This window comes from Zootermopsis nevadensis, unplaced genomic scaffold, assembly GCF_977971745.1.
Source record: "Zootermopsis nevadensis isolate Lab colony 2312 unplaced genomic scaffold, Znev_1.0 Znev_ptg000032l, whole genome shotgun sequence".
Taxonomy (NCBI): domain Eukaryota; kingdom Metazoa; phylum Arthropoda; class Insecta; order Blattodea; family Termopsidae; genus Zootermopsis; species Zootermopsis nevadensis.
The window spans coordinates 507,437-526,358 of record NW_028259164.1 but is presented as its reverse complement, the minus strand read 5'-3'; the positions used below and the strand labels follow the sequence as shown (position 1 = coordinate 526,358).

Sequence of the window (18,922 nt, the reverse complement as noted above, 5' to 3'; positions counted from 1 at the left end):
AGCCTCTGCGTCCAGACCTGCTCTGGGGTCCACCCAGCCCACTATTCAGTGTGTACCGGGATTCTTTCCCGGGGGCACTCACCCCCATCTAGTGCCGGGGTTAAGAATTAGTAGGAGCTATACCACCTCTCACCACAAGCGCCTACATGGCGTGTAGCGAGAAAGTTTTTTAAATTTCCTATAATATTGGAAATAATTTGTATATAGGCTTGCATTTCGGTATAAATTGCTGTCTTTTAGAACGAGGATTTGATTCCTGGTTGTTCGAAGTGGATCTGATACCAAGTAAAATGGCTTTGAAAATTTTTTGAAAAATTGTTTAATACGAAATTAAGTCGTCCAATGTCTTCTGATTGCTAAGGAGTCTTGCAAATAGCGGTATAATTGTTGTGAAATCAACCGTTTGCAACGTAATTTACTTGTAATATTGTTTACGCGAACAAACAAATAACAGACAGAGTTGTGTTTTGAAATATATGGAGATTAGTTCAAGGCAAAATTTCGTCGTAGCTTCTGGTAAAATGATTCTACTTCGAGATCGAATTTTGTCGCCCAGTTTGAGTTATAGCCGATGCAACAATTTTCTCCAATCGAGCATAAAATTAAAACAGGCCTAACTTATCGAGGACTTTATTAGGAATAAAGATGGACTGAAAATGTTTTAGCAACTTGTTGGGCGTGGATTTGAGTGGCAAAATGCTTCCAGTCCTCTTAAAATGGAAGATCGATAAACAATTATGGGTGCTGGCAAACCGTCTAGAGGGCGTTTAATATGGATTTGCACGGTTTAAAAATTTAATCCTCTTACAGAAACGAGGCTCATTGTCTATGAGCGTGAATGGTTGTGTTTAATACATTTAAATTTTTATAAAATCCATCCATTAAAAAAACATCACAGCAAGTTTTTCTATTTACGCTCACAAATACAGTCACGTCTTCCAATGTATTTATGTACGGGTGGAAACGATATATATTTTAGTGTTCACGTAATGAAAATATGTCCCTGTTTATAATACACGCATTTTGGTGCTTTTAAAATCTAATTCCTGCTGTTCATTGTAAATAGATGCTTCAATTTAATCCTTACCTCCTGCTAATTTGGCGATACATCTCACTGATCAGAACTTCTGGCCTACAGGAAAATTTTTGTAAACATCTGTTTTTATCAGTTGCGGGGAATTTGCTTTTAATTAAAGCACTGAGTTTGGCCAAAGTGATTACACATTAGTGAAGTTTTACCATAATCACTTACAGGTTCGTTAATTGAAGAAAGTTTAAACAACTTTTTAGGCAAAAATGTTATTAACGCTACCACAAGTTTCTCATCCTATTTCCAATTTCCTGTGCTTCACGTTACATGTTATATAAACTGAAATCATGTGAAAAATTAATTAACTCGAAGAAGCAGATTCCTTCGGAATCTGAGAATTGCTGACCGGACAATCAACAAAATCACTGACATCTCTGGAACCCAAAATTTACTGCCGAGTCTACAAGAGCCCACCACTTCACTTTATTCTGAGCCATATGAGTCCAATCTACTCCTTATACATATTTACTTTAATATTAAGTTGTGTCACCGTTAGATGTTCTAACTTTTCTAGTTTTAAAAATTTAAAATCCGCTTGAAAATTGTAGGACGTGAAAATTATGGGAAACATTAATTTTTAGGAAGAAGCAGACCATAAATCATCTTAGTGTAGCACATAATCTTGACATATGTCAGCTATCGCAACACAACAAATTTAGCTTCAGAAAAGGTACTGTATCACACAGGTTCTAGATAATTATCTGTAAATAATATTTGCCTTTAAACTAAATCATATATTGTAGTTTCTTGGTAAAAGTACAAACCCCGCTACATGAAAAATTCCGGTATAATATTGTATTTCTAAATAACATTAATAATATGAATTTTCTTAGAGACAATTTCGGAAACGTTATGGTTAAAAATGTGACTATGAATAAAGTCCACGTCTTAATGAAACATCGTGTTTCTCCATCGTCATTAACAACTGAAGCCGTGAAAGCGAAATATGAAAAATAGTTAGATAAAAAAGATAAATTAGAAGAAAAGTAGAGAGACAAACTCGTCTAAATATTATTTAATTCAGTCCGTCCCGCAAGGAAACGCAAATTCTCACCATTACAAAGGTCAACTGGTTAATTATATAAAAGTAAATAATCCATATTTGCAGAAAGAATCATACGAAACCCTGAAATGTAAAATTAAGAACTGATGATTATTGAGGCAGGTGGTATGTGTGGTTAATTTCGGGCTTTAAAAGGCTAAACCTTTAGGATTAGCTTTAAAATACTTTCCAAGGAATGGCGTTCATACTTATTCTCTTCCAGCGTGTAATGAAATTACGTTAAAGCAGTGTACGTGATCGTAGGTGGAACTCGGCCATGGGCAGGATGTGAAGGGTCCGTGTGTGTGTGTGTTCCGGTAGAGTACTGGTTGCGTAGCAACCGCATGTAGAATCTGATGGAATATTTCCACTTGTCGTTTCATTATGAACCACGAGCCCAAACCATCACATAGCTGTCAACTGCAGATAATATCAATATGTCCTGTGCTCTGTGCTCTGTGCTGCAAGGTAAATGCGGTACCACGCTCATTGCAGGACAATGTAATATAAGCTGTACTGTTCCTTGTAATGAGTGTATACGCCTTGTCAGTAAGAAATCCATGCCTGAATGTGGCTGTCTTAGATACATAGGTCAGAGTTTGCGTTTTAACTCTAAAAACTTATATATAGTTTTACCCGGAAATATATTTAAGAAAATAACGCAAAATAAAATATATCACGGAATTAGGCAACTAGTTACATTGACTATCATCACGAGGTATGAGCCGGGATAGCTCAGTCAATATAGTGACTAGGTACGGGCTGGACGACCGGGGTTCGATCCCCGACGGGGGCAGAGGATTTTTCCTCTAGTCTCTGCGTCCAGACCGGCTCTGGGGCCCACCCAGCCTCCTCTACAATGGGTACCGGGGTCCTTTCCCGGGGGTAAAGCCGGCCGGGGCGTGATGCTGACCACTCACCCCCATCTAGTGCTGAGGTCAAGGAAGAGAGGAGCTATACCTCCTCTCACCCCAAGCGCGTACATGGCGTATAGTGGGACAAACTTTACTTTTTTTTTATCATCACGAGGTAGATGAAATATACGCAAGAGGAAATAGAAGTTTGTAACGAAATATATTTCAAAGTGGCTTTATCCAATGCAGATTCCACATGAAAGGACCAAATCTGAGCGGTGACCATCCGAGTAGTGACGTGGCTCAAATATTTGTTTGTTCGTTGATTTATGCGTCTGTTTGATCCACACTAGTCAATATGCACAGTGGTCAGTCATTATCAATTACGAACGTCGCGCGGTGTTGAATCAATGACGTCTAAACCACTTACCTGCCAACTGACGTGTTAATCTGTGCCCTAGAGTTTCAAGTATGGATTACTAAACATTTGTGGGATTTGTTGAATATGTAAAACGGACGTTGTTGAATATAATTCTGGGATGACAATGAAATGTGACAAAATATGAATCTAAGTATACAGAACACGTAAAATATTTATATTTATTTGTGTTTGGATTGTAGCATTTTCTTAGTTACGATGAAACATACAAAGAAACCAAATACGTTTATGTGTTATGAAGAACATATGTATTTATTATGTTCTTTAAAGCCGAAGCTCGTCTACATAATATTTAAGGTTTCAGCCCGTACCGAAAAAAAAACACAACACTTTACCATTAAAAATATCAAATGATTATCGCTGTTTATGCAAATTTTCCCTGTTTACATTGAGAATCATACAAAACGCTTAAATGCAAAAAAAAATATTGTTGAAGCAACCAAAAGACAACCAGACAAACTCGACATCAGATATATATGAATGCTCCTGAGTTGATGGAAATCGTTAAAGAAACATCACTGGAAAGTAGTGCAGATTCTGTACAAAATTCCCCGTTTCCCAGCGAACCCCAGTAATTTCGTCTGTTTTCTTTAGTTTTTTGCATCAGCTGTGAGCTACGGTCTGGGGGGTTATCAATCAGTACGCAGTACGTAGACTCCGTAAGAGATCGGAATGTTTTCGTGTCTGCGTAAGGCTAGAAGCTTTACTATAGGAGGAATGCAAACCAAAAATGAAATACAGTCAACCCATCCGTCATTTAATATTAAAAAAATCTCATTGCTTTAGAAATAAAGTGGAACACCCCACCCTAAAAAAAGAAAATTAAATTTGTGACTTTCATAAACACTGGGGGATTTATTGACTAGATGGGCGACTATCAGCTACTGAAGCACGACATTGTACCATGAAGTTATTTTACCCACAGCCGATATCAGCGTAAAGAACAGAATTAAAGTTCGTTCTCTTTAAACCATCATTTAGCCTCTGTTGCAAGAAACATCCTTGTTTTAGCCAAATTACATTTTCTGGAACCGTACCAACACAAAACCTTAGGAATCTCAGGTCACTATACCAGGGGTCGGCAACATATATTATACGTTTGTCGAGGGCCAAGAAAATTAATAATGTTTTGGACAATAAGCGAAATGTTTTTCTTTTTCTTAAATAGCATAGCTGGTATTTAATTTAAAATGAACAATAGACGAATTAGCCATTCGTCTCACTAAAGAAGTTGGTTGTTATACTTATGTTAATTTTAATTTCAAAAATTAAATTTTCATAAAAATTTTTTAAACAAATTAATAATGCAGCTTTACATATTAACAAGATTTAAACATTATAGGCCTTGCATCTACAACATTTTTAATTTTTTTCAGTTGTTTGCCCTTACGTTTAGATAATGTGTATATATTTTTTATTTACATAATTGATATCCTCTGTGTGAGAAAAATATTTTCCATCTTGCATTGCATAGTTCCAAAATCATGTGTCCTGCCTAATAAAATGTTTTCGAGGGCCACACGCGTCCCGCGAGCTGCAGCTTGGCTATCCCTGCTCTATACTTTCTTACACTTCTTGTGGAAATATTTTAAGAGAGAATAGGGTTTTGTGGTTCACACTTGAACGCTCGGTTGAAAGCGCTGGCAAGGAAACTAAGGCTGTTCTTTATATTTAAGGACGAGACGCCCTTAAAAATTTATGCAGATAGCCGCCTTTCTGTTCCTATGATACACTCTTTATTATGCCTTAGGTCTAATTAAGGTTTGGTCACAGGGACTAGGAGAGGTGATGCTGACAACGAATAACTGTAATTAATGTTCATCTGGTGTGACAGCATCACATTCACTGTGTCTGAGGAGGTGGAGACTGGAAGATAGATAAAGCCAAGTACGCGAGGTTTATTAGCATCGGAGATGATGTAGCTGGGTCACGAGAGGTTGGCTTCTGTTTTCATCGTTATATAAGACTTCCTTCATCCTACCACAAAGAAACTATGCTGTTTTAAATGTATGCACTCTGCCTCCTTAACAAATACCAACATAGAATTACTGCTTTAAATTATATTCTTTTAAAGAATTGCAACAAAACCGTGCAACATAAAAGTACATCAAAATGTAAAAATTCTGTAGTTCTAAACGTCGTGTGGAACACAAACATAGATTTACGTAAATCAAGCGACCGAGAGACCGAGTTCTTGGATTGGATCTAAATCGAGTGACGTCATGTGGGTTTGTAGTTTTGAATTGATTATTTAAAGACCCTAATAAGATAGATCTAGCGACCATGAAGATGGCAGTCTTCTGGGTTGTAGCGTCGTTTAGTCTGGTTGAAATTTACGTATATTTCAGCGGTAAATACTCGTCGCCTTGATTATAGATGCAATAAGCATCTCTGAAACGTCGTTAAATTTTTATCAGACTAAGCGCTATAACCCAGAAGACAGCCATATTTATTCTCTGCGTCATGAGAACCTCAAGTCCTTACTATCTTTCATGGAGTTTATGGTGGTCATGGTGATAACAGTGTTAACTGGTTAACCCAATGATCCGACATGCAGCTTAACATCATTTCGTGTTGACGAAACAAAAAACATGGCGTTCTAAATACGTTTACAGTGTGTGTCGTCCTACTACGTGCCAAGGTTTTGAAAGAAATTTTTAGCTCAAGTGAATCACGTAGGTACGATATTTCGTGTTACAGGAATTTTAGTATGGCACGTCTTCAGAAGGTAATTATCGCATGAACCAGCTTTGTGTTTCATTACAATTTCTGTTGCGAAGCAATCAATCACTTTCTTATTTTCTTGCTTACTGGTCCATGGACACAGCTTGGCGTGGAGCTGTTCTATCTCCCCCTGGTAGACTTTCTTCCCACCGACCTTTCTTCCTCGTGAGTTCACTTAGATCTTTGCTTGATCGGTTACAGAACTGCCACTGAGACTTTCTTCTGCTGTATTTCGTGTTCATCTCCTTTGTATCTGTTGGACACAAACTGTGATGGGAATAAGTAAAGTGTTAAAAATGACAGACAGCCTTGTGAAATACTGTGTCGTAGTGGTTGGTCGAAGTTTCAGAGAAGACTACTGCCTCCATCATCATCATCGCCCTCTTGATGGAGAGAATAAGCACCTCTTAAAAGTCAATATCCTCATACAAGACTATACTGCGCCGATTTTTAGCCCTGGTGTACCCGAAACGTCGGCACCTGCCGACGAGTTTACATGACGCCAAAACCCAGAAGAACATCGCCGTCATAATTTTCACAACCTCGAACATCTTAAATCTTACAACTCCACGTGTAGATCAGACAATTTTAATAATAATATATAACACGAATATATATTTTTTAAATTTTAACTCAGATACTTGCGTCCTCAACCAGACAACGCGTATTTTGTGGTGAGGAGATGCATTTAGCCATATCTTACAAATTATTAGAATATATCTTTTCTTTATAATCATTAATTATTTGCTACATAATTTTGTAAACAAGCATTTGATGTCGATGGTTATATTCCTGCTAAATGCCTTAGGTTTCGAAAGTTTTTTATAATGTCTTCGAATATCGAATGGTTCTAATCCGAAACAGATAATTGCTTGAAAAATGTTTTTGTAGTAAATTTAACTAACAATTAAGGTAAGCAGCCACCTGAAACTAATTGTTGTTATTCATATCTGTGTTTCATGTGAAACGGTTCTGTGTATAACAAAATATCTACATTCATTTATATTACTAATTAGACCTTATTGTTTGTTGGTGCGTTTAATCATGCGAATAATTAATCGATTTCAGTGCCACCTAAATAATATCGCAAATACAGCTGCTAGTTTCACGGATCGTTGATTTGCTATTATAACGACAGAATACAAAACGGGTCCATCTCCTTATGTTCGTTTCAACTGAAAGCAAAACATTTTTTCGAATGTATTCTGCTTCATAGCTCTAGCTAACCACAGTACGTTCAGATCAACGATATATAGAGGATGATGATAGCCGATGAGTCTCCCTGATGATGGAAGCGGCAATCATCTGTGAAACATCGGTAAATTTTTTCCCTTGAGCAGCATTAATCAACTAATCTTTGTAATGGTGAAGTGTTGAGTTTTCTTTGCGGTACGGACTGAATTATTAATATTCTGAGAACTATTTAGACTAGCTTGAGCTTCAAAGGGATAAAACAACAGTCTGTTAATCCCTGATTCTTACACAGTCTGTCTGGACCGTTTTCGTATCTCAAGGTAATCCTTGTGAGATTTATGGTGTTTACGATGACATGATCTACTCCTAATTATTCTATTTTACGTTGACAGTCATCATTTCAGCAGTGATATATAGTCATCTGTCATCATCACCATATTTATCGTCAGTAGGGGCTGGCACAAATGCCTCAGTTGAATCATCACAGGGTAGTGTTTCTCTCCGTTTCTATTATAATTGTCACAGAAGTAAATTAGCCTTCAATTATGAGTAGAAAACAGATCAGGAATGGTGAATTGGACTTTGATAAAAGCAGACGACAACTATTTGAATGTACTGTACCGACATTCTCCTGCAGAAAAGAGTGGTAAAACTGTGAAATTTTCATTGCGGAAAAGCAAAGATTTAAATCGTATACCTAGAATAAAATTACAGAAATCTAAAGTTTTACCACCGTTCTGGATCTGATATTCATGATCGTCTTTATATATCATTCTGCGTTATATAACTTTTACAGTAGATTCATTGCTATTCAATAACTTACAAATCTTTTATCTTTTTTCCCTTCTTCTTTGAGATTCTGTAATGGAATTGAAAGACCAGTCTTGAGACGCTACCTGTCATTGATTGATTGCACGCGATGGTTCCAGCATCCACTCAGATAAATTGTTTGTTACTTCCTCAATTGTGAACTCGAGTTGTCTAGAATTTAACTCTTTAAAGCACAATGGCAACTATACGCAGGCCTGTCATCTGCTTTAACATTCAACAACTCTGAATTTACCCACAGGGAGTATTTATAGGTTTCGTGTGATTATCAGTGTAAACAGCGATTACTTCCTTAAACGGCGTTAACCATTTTATCATTGTAATGGTGAAATGTTGTGCTTTCTTTGAGGTACGGAATAAATTTGTAAATGGTATTTAAGCAAACTTTGGCTTTAAAGGTTTGATCATGGAATATGTACTGATTTTTTGTATCAGATACATTTTTAAAAACAGCTTCTTCTTAACATAAAATAGTGTAGTTGCGTCATATTGTGATTTATTGAATTAAAATTAAATTATTTGGTTATTCCGTCAAATCACAATGTATTTAAAATAAGATAATTAAAATAATTAAAATATCATTCTTTGTTCCATATCGAATAATCGAATAATCGATTTACTGTTCCAATTGTAAATCGATTATTCGATATGGAACAAAGAATGATATTTTAATTATTTTAATTATCTTATTTTAAATACATTGTGATTTGACGGAATAACCAAATAATTTAATTTTAATTCTTCTTAACAGACAGTCAATACTTAGGAACGCTGTTTACCGACGCTAAAATCCAAAATATTATCAAAGTTTGTTATTTTAATTAGCATCTATACTAAACGTGTTAAAGAACAGGGTGATGTTTTATTTGTAGAATAGTGTTGAAACATTACATATAGAAAACTTGGATATCAAGAAAATTATCTTCTTTTAGGATTATGTTATAAGATCGGAACGTATTAAGCTTAAGTAATGTAAATCTCTGCTTATGTAAAATATGAAGTTCTGGGTAGGTATTTTGTGGAGAGGTAAAGCTATTCGTTATAGGCTTACTCTTTGCCACAATATAAAAAAAGAATTTCAGTTTTAAAATGTAAGGAGAAATTCGAATTCTTGCTATTTACAGTCCTGCATTGTAATTCTATTGGGTACGTGTTACCAGCTTTGAATGTAAATTACTATCGTCTATAGAAATGCTAGTTGTGTTCTGTGGAGTGAGACAGCTTTTCGGATCCCTTAGCATCCATTATTATTATGGACCCACTTAACACAGACGTAGACTCTAATCACTTTCAACATGACAGTAGTTTGTTGTTTTACCAGTTCTGGTTATCCGTTGCCTTTGTGCTCAGTTCCATCATGGTTCTGGGTTTGACTACTGAAAATACATTTATATATTTTTTTTGAATCTCTCATATTGAAGGAAGAATGCAGATTGAAAGTATTTAAGAAAATCGTTGCATTAAGTTACTACTGAACGTTACTTATTTGAGTTATCCTCGTAAGAATATTTGAGAATTATTCACACCATTGTGTTTACCCTCTAAAGGTTTGAAGCTGGGGTACTGCGACATTTACAAAAATATAAGTTTAATATGGACTTAATATAAATAACAATGAACTTATAAAATTCTTATCAAATTCTTCACCTAAGTGTGACCTTAATCAAGCTGATATTTGCATAAACCTGTTAACCCTTTGAAGCCGGAGAAAGAGAGAGAGTAGAGAAAGTGGGGAAAGTAACGATAGGCACTACTGTTATAAATGGGAGGGGGGTATAAAGCTGGTTTGAGGCTACGAAGGTTCCCAGGCATTGCCCGCTCGTCCTCTTCGCCGTCTTCAGACTCACCGCCGTGAAAACCTAAAATCCTACTAATGATTTACGAACTTTCAGGTTTGATGTTTATGTTGTAAATTTACTGAAATTCATTCACAGGAGAAATTGTTGGTGGTTCGTATTTTTAAAGTTTTCATGAATTGAGAATAATTAAGAAGTTTAAATCAGTTTCCCAAAATTACGAACAATTAACACGGGTCGTGCTGAAAGGACCCATGTGTAAGCCAAACCTTGTTTACTGAAAACAACTAGAATCGAACCAAGAGAATTTAATGCGACTGTGCAACTAGGAACATCTCTCAGCGTGTACTCTCAACTTGAACCAGTTCCCGCTTGATTTATGCTTAATTTAACTCTTGTAAACACACATTAGTCTACGCCCCAGTATCTAGCGAACTTATTAATTAGATTGGATGATTGGTCCCATGAAAACAGTTCTGGTTAGTTCCCTCATTTCAACTTCGTAAATAAAAAACAGGGTACAAAGTTTATATTCCTGTATTCTCTTTGAATCTTTGTCTGCAATTCGATTTAATATCTAAATTCGAATAATGTGTTTTACCCGTGTTCAGCTTGTCATTCCACGCTCCTTAGTACACTAAGACACTTTGTGATCTAAATTAAGAAATTTACACGTACTATCAAAAACACACTGTAGAGTTATACGAGGCGCGTCCCAAAAGTAAGTTTCCCACTCGTCCCACAGCTAGCAAACCTTATATTGCGCGAAGCGACTGTGCGTACGTGATAGAGCAATGACGTAGCATGGCGCATGCACTAACGGTACTTCCCGCGTTCTCACAGTAGCATCGTTGCAGCTGTTGAAAATGGAGGTTCTTATTCCAGCTCCCGCCGACTGTGAAGTGCGGTCAGTGATAACGCTAGGCCGCACACGGCTCGACGGACAGCAAGTCTCCTGCAGGAGTTCAGCTGGGAGGTGTTTAATCATTCACCCTACAGCCCGGACCTCGCTCCCAATGATTTCCATATTTTCCTACACCTCAAGAAATTCCTGTCCGGTCAGCGTCAGCGTTTTGAGAATGACAGAGAGGCGGAGATGGTTGTCACACAGTGGTTCCAATCCCAGGCGGCAGACTTCTACGACACAGGTATTCAAAAGTTGGTCCCACGGTATGACAAATGTCTCAATTCCGGTGGCGAATATGTTGAAAAATAGCTGGACACTTGCTGTATCTGTTGCAATAAATATTTCCATGAAATTGTGTTTTGTTTCTGTAAACGGCCCCAGGGAAACTTACTTTGTAGACCAGCCTCGTATTTAACTTGTGTTACGAAACATTTGTAATTTCCTATTATCAAAAAAAACTTGAAAGCTAATGATTTTCTTTCTAGTAGTTGTATTAGTGTTTGTTAGTTATTCACACGAGAGTTTAAATATCGTCGGGATGTGGATTGAATTTGTCTGATGCAGGAGAGTATCCTGATGTCGGGTTCTTTGAAAAATCTAATAACTGCAACGTCTTCAAGAAGAACTGTGCTCCAGGAAGTTTATTAATCTGTAGTAAATAGAATATCCATCGCCTTTAGAGAATAAAACAGTCTTGGACGTCAGAGTTAACAATCTCGCGTTTGATTCCGAGTTTGTCACAATAGTAGCAGACTGAGTTGTCCTAGCAAAACCAAGAAGACATTTTATGGCAGTGAGGTGTTGTCATTGTGGTAGGAAATAAGGCCTTATTTTGGTTTTTTGAAGAAAAAGAGCAAAGCTTTATACAACTTGATTTCCCTTGCTACTTTATCATCACATCTCTCGTGCCTTTTCTTCAGAGTGACTTCCTTTTCTAAACCCACGTCATCACAACGACTGAAAGAAAATGAAGTACAGAAGAGAATATAATTTAAATTGCATTTCTTAATATACTTGAATGAATTCAGATATCATCCTTATTAGTCGGAATCAGAAAATCGGGTTGGTGTTACTTAAGGGTAACCACAGTAACTGACAAAGCAGAGTTAACAAACGGAGAGATACGTTCGCGCATGAAGGACCTAAAGCCATCCATCTTCGCAGGCAGCTGAATGTGCTTGCTTCTGTTACCAAAGGGTTGGCGAATAACTGATGGATATTCCAACCTCATATGAGACACCGTACGATAAACCAAAAAATTTGCAAGATCCAAGATAATCGTTGTCATTAGAACACATTCGTCTCTGAGAATTACTGTGGAACTATTGAAATAACATATATGAAATAAACAATCTTCTCTGTACGTATCTGCCGGATATTTTCCCTGCTATCATGATTACTACTGTAAGAATACGTAATATATCACTAAGCAACAGAGATGCCTACTTTATACTCTGCTAAATTCCTGATCCCGTTGTGTTCCTTATTAGATATTCCATGATAAGACATACTGTTCCTTTGAAATTTGTTTCAATATAACCCAAACATCCATTTATAGGCATAAAAAATGACATATTTTCATCACGTTTTGTTTGATTAAAATATTTATTCATTTCTTATTATCTCTGTGGATGCTGCATAACGAACTGTGTTTTCATACGCGTGTTGCAATAATATTGAAGCATTTTCACCCTCTTTAGAATTAAAATAAGCACAAATTTGACTGAAAAAAAGAAATAAGTCAACCACATTATGCTATGTGAAGCATCTTTCAAAATTAGTCTCAAAGTCCTTAAACAGAGAGGTCACACCCTCTGCTATGCAGCGTTCATACGAAAATGATGTAGATGATATCGAAATTTAATTAAAATAAGGTACTTCATATTTCCGTCACTTCTGGGGTAAAATTAGTGAAACGGCGAATCATTTTAATACTGATTGCATAAATGATTCTTTTCATTTTGGATACTTCTCCTTGGAACTGCTATACTTTATGGCGAATCTACACGTTTAGTGCTGAAACTCAATTTCCTATTCGCAGCAGTAAATTTTCCATCTATCATCCGAAACGTCATGCTAACAGACTTACACCTACGTATATGAGGGGAAGCACAATTTTGGAGTACCCAATCATATTAAAGCCACGTTGTGTAAACACAAGTGTAATGTGACAATAAACAAATGTATCCTATGTGTCCAGTTTCAAAAAACACAAAAAACCACTTAGATGTGTTTCTGTTATTCTAGATGTAGTTTTTAGCTTGCTTATAACACAATGATTTTAAAATTAATTTTAAGCCCTCACTTTAAATGACAGTCCGTTTGACTTACAAGATTCTGCCAGTAGCCTGTACGTAATTAATTTAATTGTAGTCTCATATAAAATTAATTTGTCCCAATATAACATATACGTAAAGACATAATCAGTGAAATAGGCCTGTAGACCTAAATAAATTATTTTTATACCTATATATACACACATCTACACATGTAGTCCTCATGCATACATACGCACACATACAAAGATTCATGCACAGATTTCTACGCGCATAAACACATTCATACGTACATGTGCATACATAATACACATATAGATGAGCATATAATGTGTTCATACATTATTTTTTATTTGTAGTGTTCTGTCTGACGACAGGTCCATATGAACAGGATCCTTCCATCCTTTTCTCGGACTGGGACCTGTTCATATACGTTCTTGGCAGATGATCCAGAAGTGGTTTGCCATTGCCTTCTTCTGTGTGTGAATGGAGTAATTGTTGGGATGCCACGGAGAAACCGGGGAAGAAGCCCCCGGAGGAAAACTCCGTGTTGCCTAGACCACGGCCTTGCCCAACACAAGTTATAAATTCGGGCACCGCAGAGAATCGAACCCGAGACCCCAGGATTACAAGGCCAGCGTTCTAACCGCTAGACCACCTCATCTTATTATTATTTAGTGTTCTGTCTGACGACAGGTCCATATGAACAGGATCCTTCCATCCTTTTCTCGGACTGGGACCTGTTCATATACGTTCTTGGCAGATGATCCAGAAGTGGTTTGCCATTGCCTTCTTCTGTGTGTGAATGGAGTAATTGTTGGGATGCCACGGAGAAACCGGGGAAGCCCCTTGAGGAAAACTCCGTGTTGCCTAGACCACGGCCTTGCCCAACACAAGTTATAAATTCGGGCACCGCCGGGAATCGAACCCGAGACCCCAGGATTACAAGGCCAGCGTTCTAACCGCTAGACCATACACATTTTTAAATAGGCTACGATAATTATTTAAATAGTAAATATTGAATTATGAAAGGAACCTTCCAGAAATGGTCCGTTATTTGATAACTTCGTTTTACCGTGGCCTACTATAATAACAGTAGATCACTTTTCATTGTAATAGTTTCATCCATTCTACACTATTTGGCATTTCTCTATTCATTTTATCGTCCAAATTGTGCCGTGACTATGAAATCATAGTTACTGAAATAACCCTGTTCAATAATATGCGAATAGGCCAATGAGCTATTCGGAAACGATCTCGAAAGTAGTAAATTTTCTGATTTACGATACATCACCCATCACTCAAATTAAAACACTTTTGGCTCAAGCATTATGTAAATGTCGTTTCAGGGCTCGTACGAAGCCGACAGTATTTTGAAGAACTGACTTTTACGTCACTTTGGGTTTATGTAGGCGTGACAGGCATTCGCATTTTCACGTCTGCATAAGTGACATAAGGTGACACATCGACCGCTAGCTTGCGAGATTATCTTGTTAGCGCGGTAAGACACTTTTACTAAAATTTAAATTTGAAAATCTGTTGTTTTTTGACGAAAGACCATTAAGCCACAAGTCCTTGCTAGTTTAATGTATAAGTGTTTTATTTGTATTATTTATAGTTGGCGCTACGATATAATTCAATAATTCTTCTCCATTACGCTCAGGGCATTTCTAACGCCTGCCCTCAGAGACTGTAGAATAAACTATAATAATTATCATTGTCACTTAACTAGTCAATTTCTAACAATTATTTATTTTAATCCGTCATATCACAATATTTAAAATTTCTTATAATTAAGATAATAAAATATCATTTATGTTCCATATCGATTGATCGATTTACATTTTGGAACATCCTTTACACAACATGTTTCAGTTTTTATAAAACTATCTTCAGGTGTAAAAGATTTACGAACTTAAAACTCAAATATGATTCCATTTGGTGATGTTTCATGCCATTTGTTTTTGAATTTTGGGCGAGGTGTTGTCTTTTCTTAAATTTTATCAGATGTACATATCGGTCCTATTTCTTTATAGTTTAAGTAAAATGGTGGTGCAGTGGCTAACTTCCTACTGTGGGAACAAACTTTGTGTGAATTTAATTGCATTCTTCATACTGGTCCTTAAAATCAGGAGAATTTTTTAACTAAGTAGGCGACTGTGAAATTTGCAAGGTGTTGTTGTTCCAAGCAGTTAGTTATGCAGATGTATCTATTTGAAATATCTTTTGCCAATGTAAAATGATCCCGAAATAATGAATTGTTTGGAAACATCGTTAGAATAGTTTCGTCATTATTCGAATGCCATGAACTCAGATTTGTAGCAGAATGTGAAGAGACTGTAATCGCACTTTCCACTGGCCCGTGGAAGTGACACAGGGAATTTCCAAAACGCTGTAATCGCGGGAGACTGCAGCTTTCGAAAACTCGCGAGGTCATCTCGTGATGCCGCCTCAAAATATGATATCAGGAGTTTGCTTCCTACAGTGAATCAGAAAATTACTGATCACTGAATGCAAATTTACTGAATTCCCAAGAGCAAAGAAACATTTTTTGGCAAACGACGTGCACATCTGCTTCAGCCATCAGTTAAAATGTTTAAAAATAAAATTAGTTGTCATATTTACAAATTCGACAGTGTTAAGGAAGAAATGTGTATGTTAACGTCAAACTATTTAATATGTTATTTTATTAATTGACTGGTTGTACTATGTAGCCGGTTAACTGAACGTAGAAGTTTAATCGTGTAATCAAACATGTTTATAGATGTTAACAGGTTAATCCATAGAATAATTAATCGTGAACATGTAATATTAAGCATTAAATTATTATTTCTTCACTTTAGCAAAGTAAAGTGGGAAAATGTATTGCCCAAACTAATCTGACCCTCAATATTTTATATTTTAACAGTCTTCAGATAGTTACTTCATGAAATAACTAAGCATTCTATGAAGTTACTGCTTACAGTGTAAAATTTTGTTTTGATTTTCTTAACTAAACCGTTCATTAAGTTTATGAAATACCTAGATATTCTATAAATAACGGAGTTACACACTTTGCGTTAACACAAATGTCTACATATTTCAGGTGTTTTCAGAGGAGTTCTTATGAAGATTGAATTATAAGAAAATCTGAGTCAGTCTTGACATCACGTGACATAATCTGTAAATACAAGGAAAATAAATTCCTCGTTGTGCAGACTTATTTGTTTACAATAAAACTGCGTCATGTTTTAGACGAGGGCAACGCACTGATAATTACTGAAATTTTATCACAAATAACGTTGTGAAATACTGTAGAAACATGTGACACAAATCCGGAATCACTTACCAAGGTACTCGTGTGCTGAATCCTGATTGCAGAGAGGTGTACACATCGCGTCTTGAAGGTCACATGCACCGAAAACAAAGAAATAGCCCTTCACAAATCTTGATAAATTCTTAGTTGTCTTTGTCTTTGCAGGCAACAAAACTCATTATACAGCTCCAACGGTCAACGAATTAATGCTGAATAAAGTTGAGAGCAGAATTGAATTACAGACGGAGGAAAAGTGAAATTTCCGTGACGTATCCTAAGTAGCACCCACTGTCCACCAAGCGAATGAGAGCGACCAATCGAAGTTCCCGGCACACACAGCGGCAAAACAAATGACTGACGCAGAAGCACGACACAGTCCTAGGAATACGAAGGGGGGAAAAAATCGAATAAAGTCTCACTTTTTTCTAGCGTAGTTCATATTATGGTTCCGAGATATTGCAGAGTTTCTGCAAGTTTAAGATTCAGCATCAGAAGTCATTCAGTTACATGCTTCCGGTTTCCTTGAACTTTATTTTCAGTAATACTGAAATAGTTCTTTAAGCAAGACTTGCGGTTCTAGACTGGATTAAACTGATTCAGAGGCTATACTGTAATAAACCTCCAGGTTCTATATAAGGCGGCTAATTCCGTGACCAGCTAAGCTACTATCAGATTATTAAGTAGCTGTCAGCTCTGCGCTGTGACTTAGTTCTCTGGTTGTGTGGGTTTAGATGCGCTGTGGCTGTAAGAAGCTACAGTTATTGTTCCATGCCTGTAGATACGTAATTTACAAGAAATGGAAATCGCCCGTTGCCACAGTGACGGGGTAAACAGAAAACTGTGATCGATACTAGACTCAGCCCAGTAAGTCATTTACCTATGTCATGAGGACTGGTGAGAAGGACGAATTTCACTGTCAACTACGTAGAGGTCACCGACTTGTGTAGTGCATTATGTTTCTTGTTCTCGTTAATTGCTTGTCTAATTGCAATCAGTAGATAAGTTCTGGCCTCGTCACTTATTTGCTACTGGACGGATGTGATGTTGCATATTCATTCGAAGCAGTGGGAGTGAATATAACCATAGTGAATTCATCCTCAAACCAGGACCTTCCGAATGACTACAGTTGTGTTCCTCCGTTCCTGACGGATATGCCGGGATATCAGTTTAGATTACCAGGATCATGAGATGATAAAGTTGCGTCATATTGTGATAAATATATATTTGTTTAAATGTTGTCAGTCTAATCACAATAAAATTCCTATTGAATATTAAAATATTACTATAATTAACATTTAAATATTTAAAATATATGAAAATGATGTTCTCTATCGAAATGTTCGATTTACATTAGAACATCACTTTTTTACACGACATGTTTCAGTTCCAAATGAACTATCTTCAGGTGTATAAAATTATATAAACTTAAATATAATTTCCTAAATGCAATTTTTAGTCAGATGTTTATCAGATATCAAAATGATGTTTTCTTCCAGATTTTATTGTATTTTAATATCATATTCTAAGTTGTTCTGTATATGTACGTCGTGCTTAACATGATTTTGTGTGGGTGAACGTTTTGTTGTTGTTTTTGTATCATCCAGAAATGAAGTTGTGGAGGAGTACGTCCATCTGGAAATATTGCCGTGTTTCTAATGTAAATCGAACATTTAGATAGAGAACATCATTTTAATATATTTTAAATATTTAAATGTTAATTATAGTAATATTTTAATATTTAATAGGAATTTTATTGTGATTAGACTGAAAAGATTTAAACAAATATACCAGGATCATCATTTTCATACTTTAGCAGTCAAGGAGTTAGATCACTTATTGGCATAATTGTTACGTTCTGTCTCTCGCGTACGGGGCTCTGGCGACCGAGTCATGGCGGTACAGTTATAATATCAGCATGGTAGGAAATTCCTCTGTGTAAGCCTGCCTGGAAACTTAAAGATAGCAGATTATTACCAGAATACTCATCGACAGGTTAGTAAATTGTTATGGCAAATTTATTACTACTCGCAAGCTTGAAAGAATTCTGGACGGTTTCAGAACGTAATTCTCATGAATTTACGGTCGATTTCTTTTATAGAATCTACTTAACGTTAATCTCGTATGAATCCATAACAGACATGAAATTTGTCAGACATTACAGCATTAAACTAATCTCGATTCACAGACAACCTTTAGTTTATAAAACACTTGCTGTAGCAAATATTTTATAAACTTCGTGATGCGGTAGGAAAACGTGGGCCATAAGAATTGGCATCAGACAGAATACGTCTTCTTCTCCAGCATTAAGAATAGAATTATAAATTTTACCAGTAGCATGTTTTATTTAAAACTGTTGAAATAATGGGAGAAATAGAGATACAAATGATTATGTACGATAGAAACCCAACTCATACAAAATGTTTTAGAATATTAATGTGAAATAAGGCTTTTTATGAAATCTTATTTGCGTACTAAAG

The 18,922-nt window shown here is 36.3% G+C and overlaps 1 protein-coding gene across 1 annotated transcript in view; it reads right to left on the bottom strand.

Moving 5' to 3' along the window:
- The window catches only part of LOC110831666 (uncharacterized), a 167,486-nt gene extending 150,693 nt beyond the window's left edge, over positions 1–16,793 (bottom strand). Inside the window, exon 1 of the mRNA XM_087359647.1 lies at positions 16,479–16,793. Within this exon, the coding sequence (XP_087215773.1) occupies positions 16,479–16,524 (46 nt within the window). The 5' untranslated portion in view covers positions 16,525–16,793. The remainder of the gene's footprint in view (positions 1–16,478) is intronic.
- Between the last annotated feature and the right edge of the window lie 2,129 nt (positions 16,794–18,922).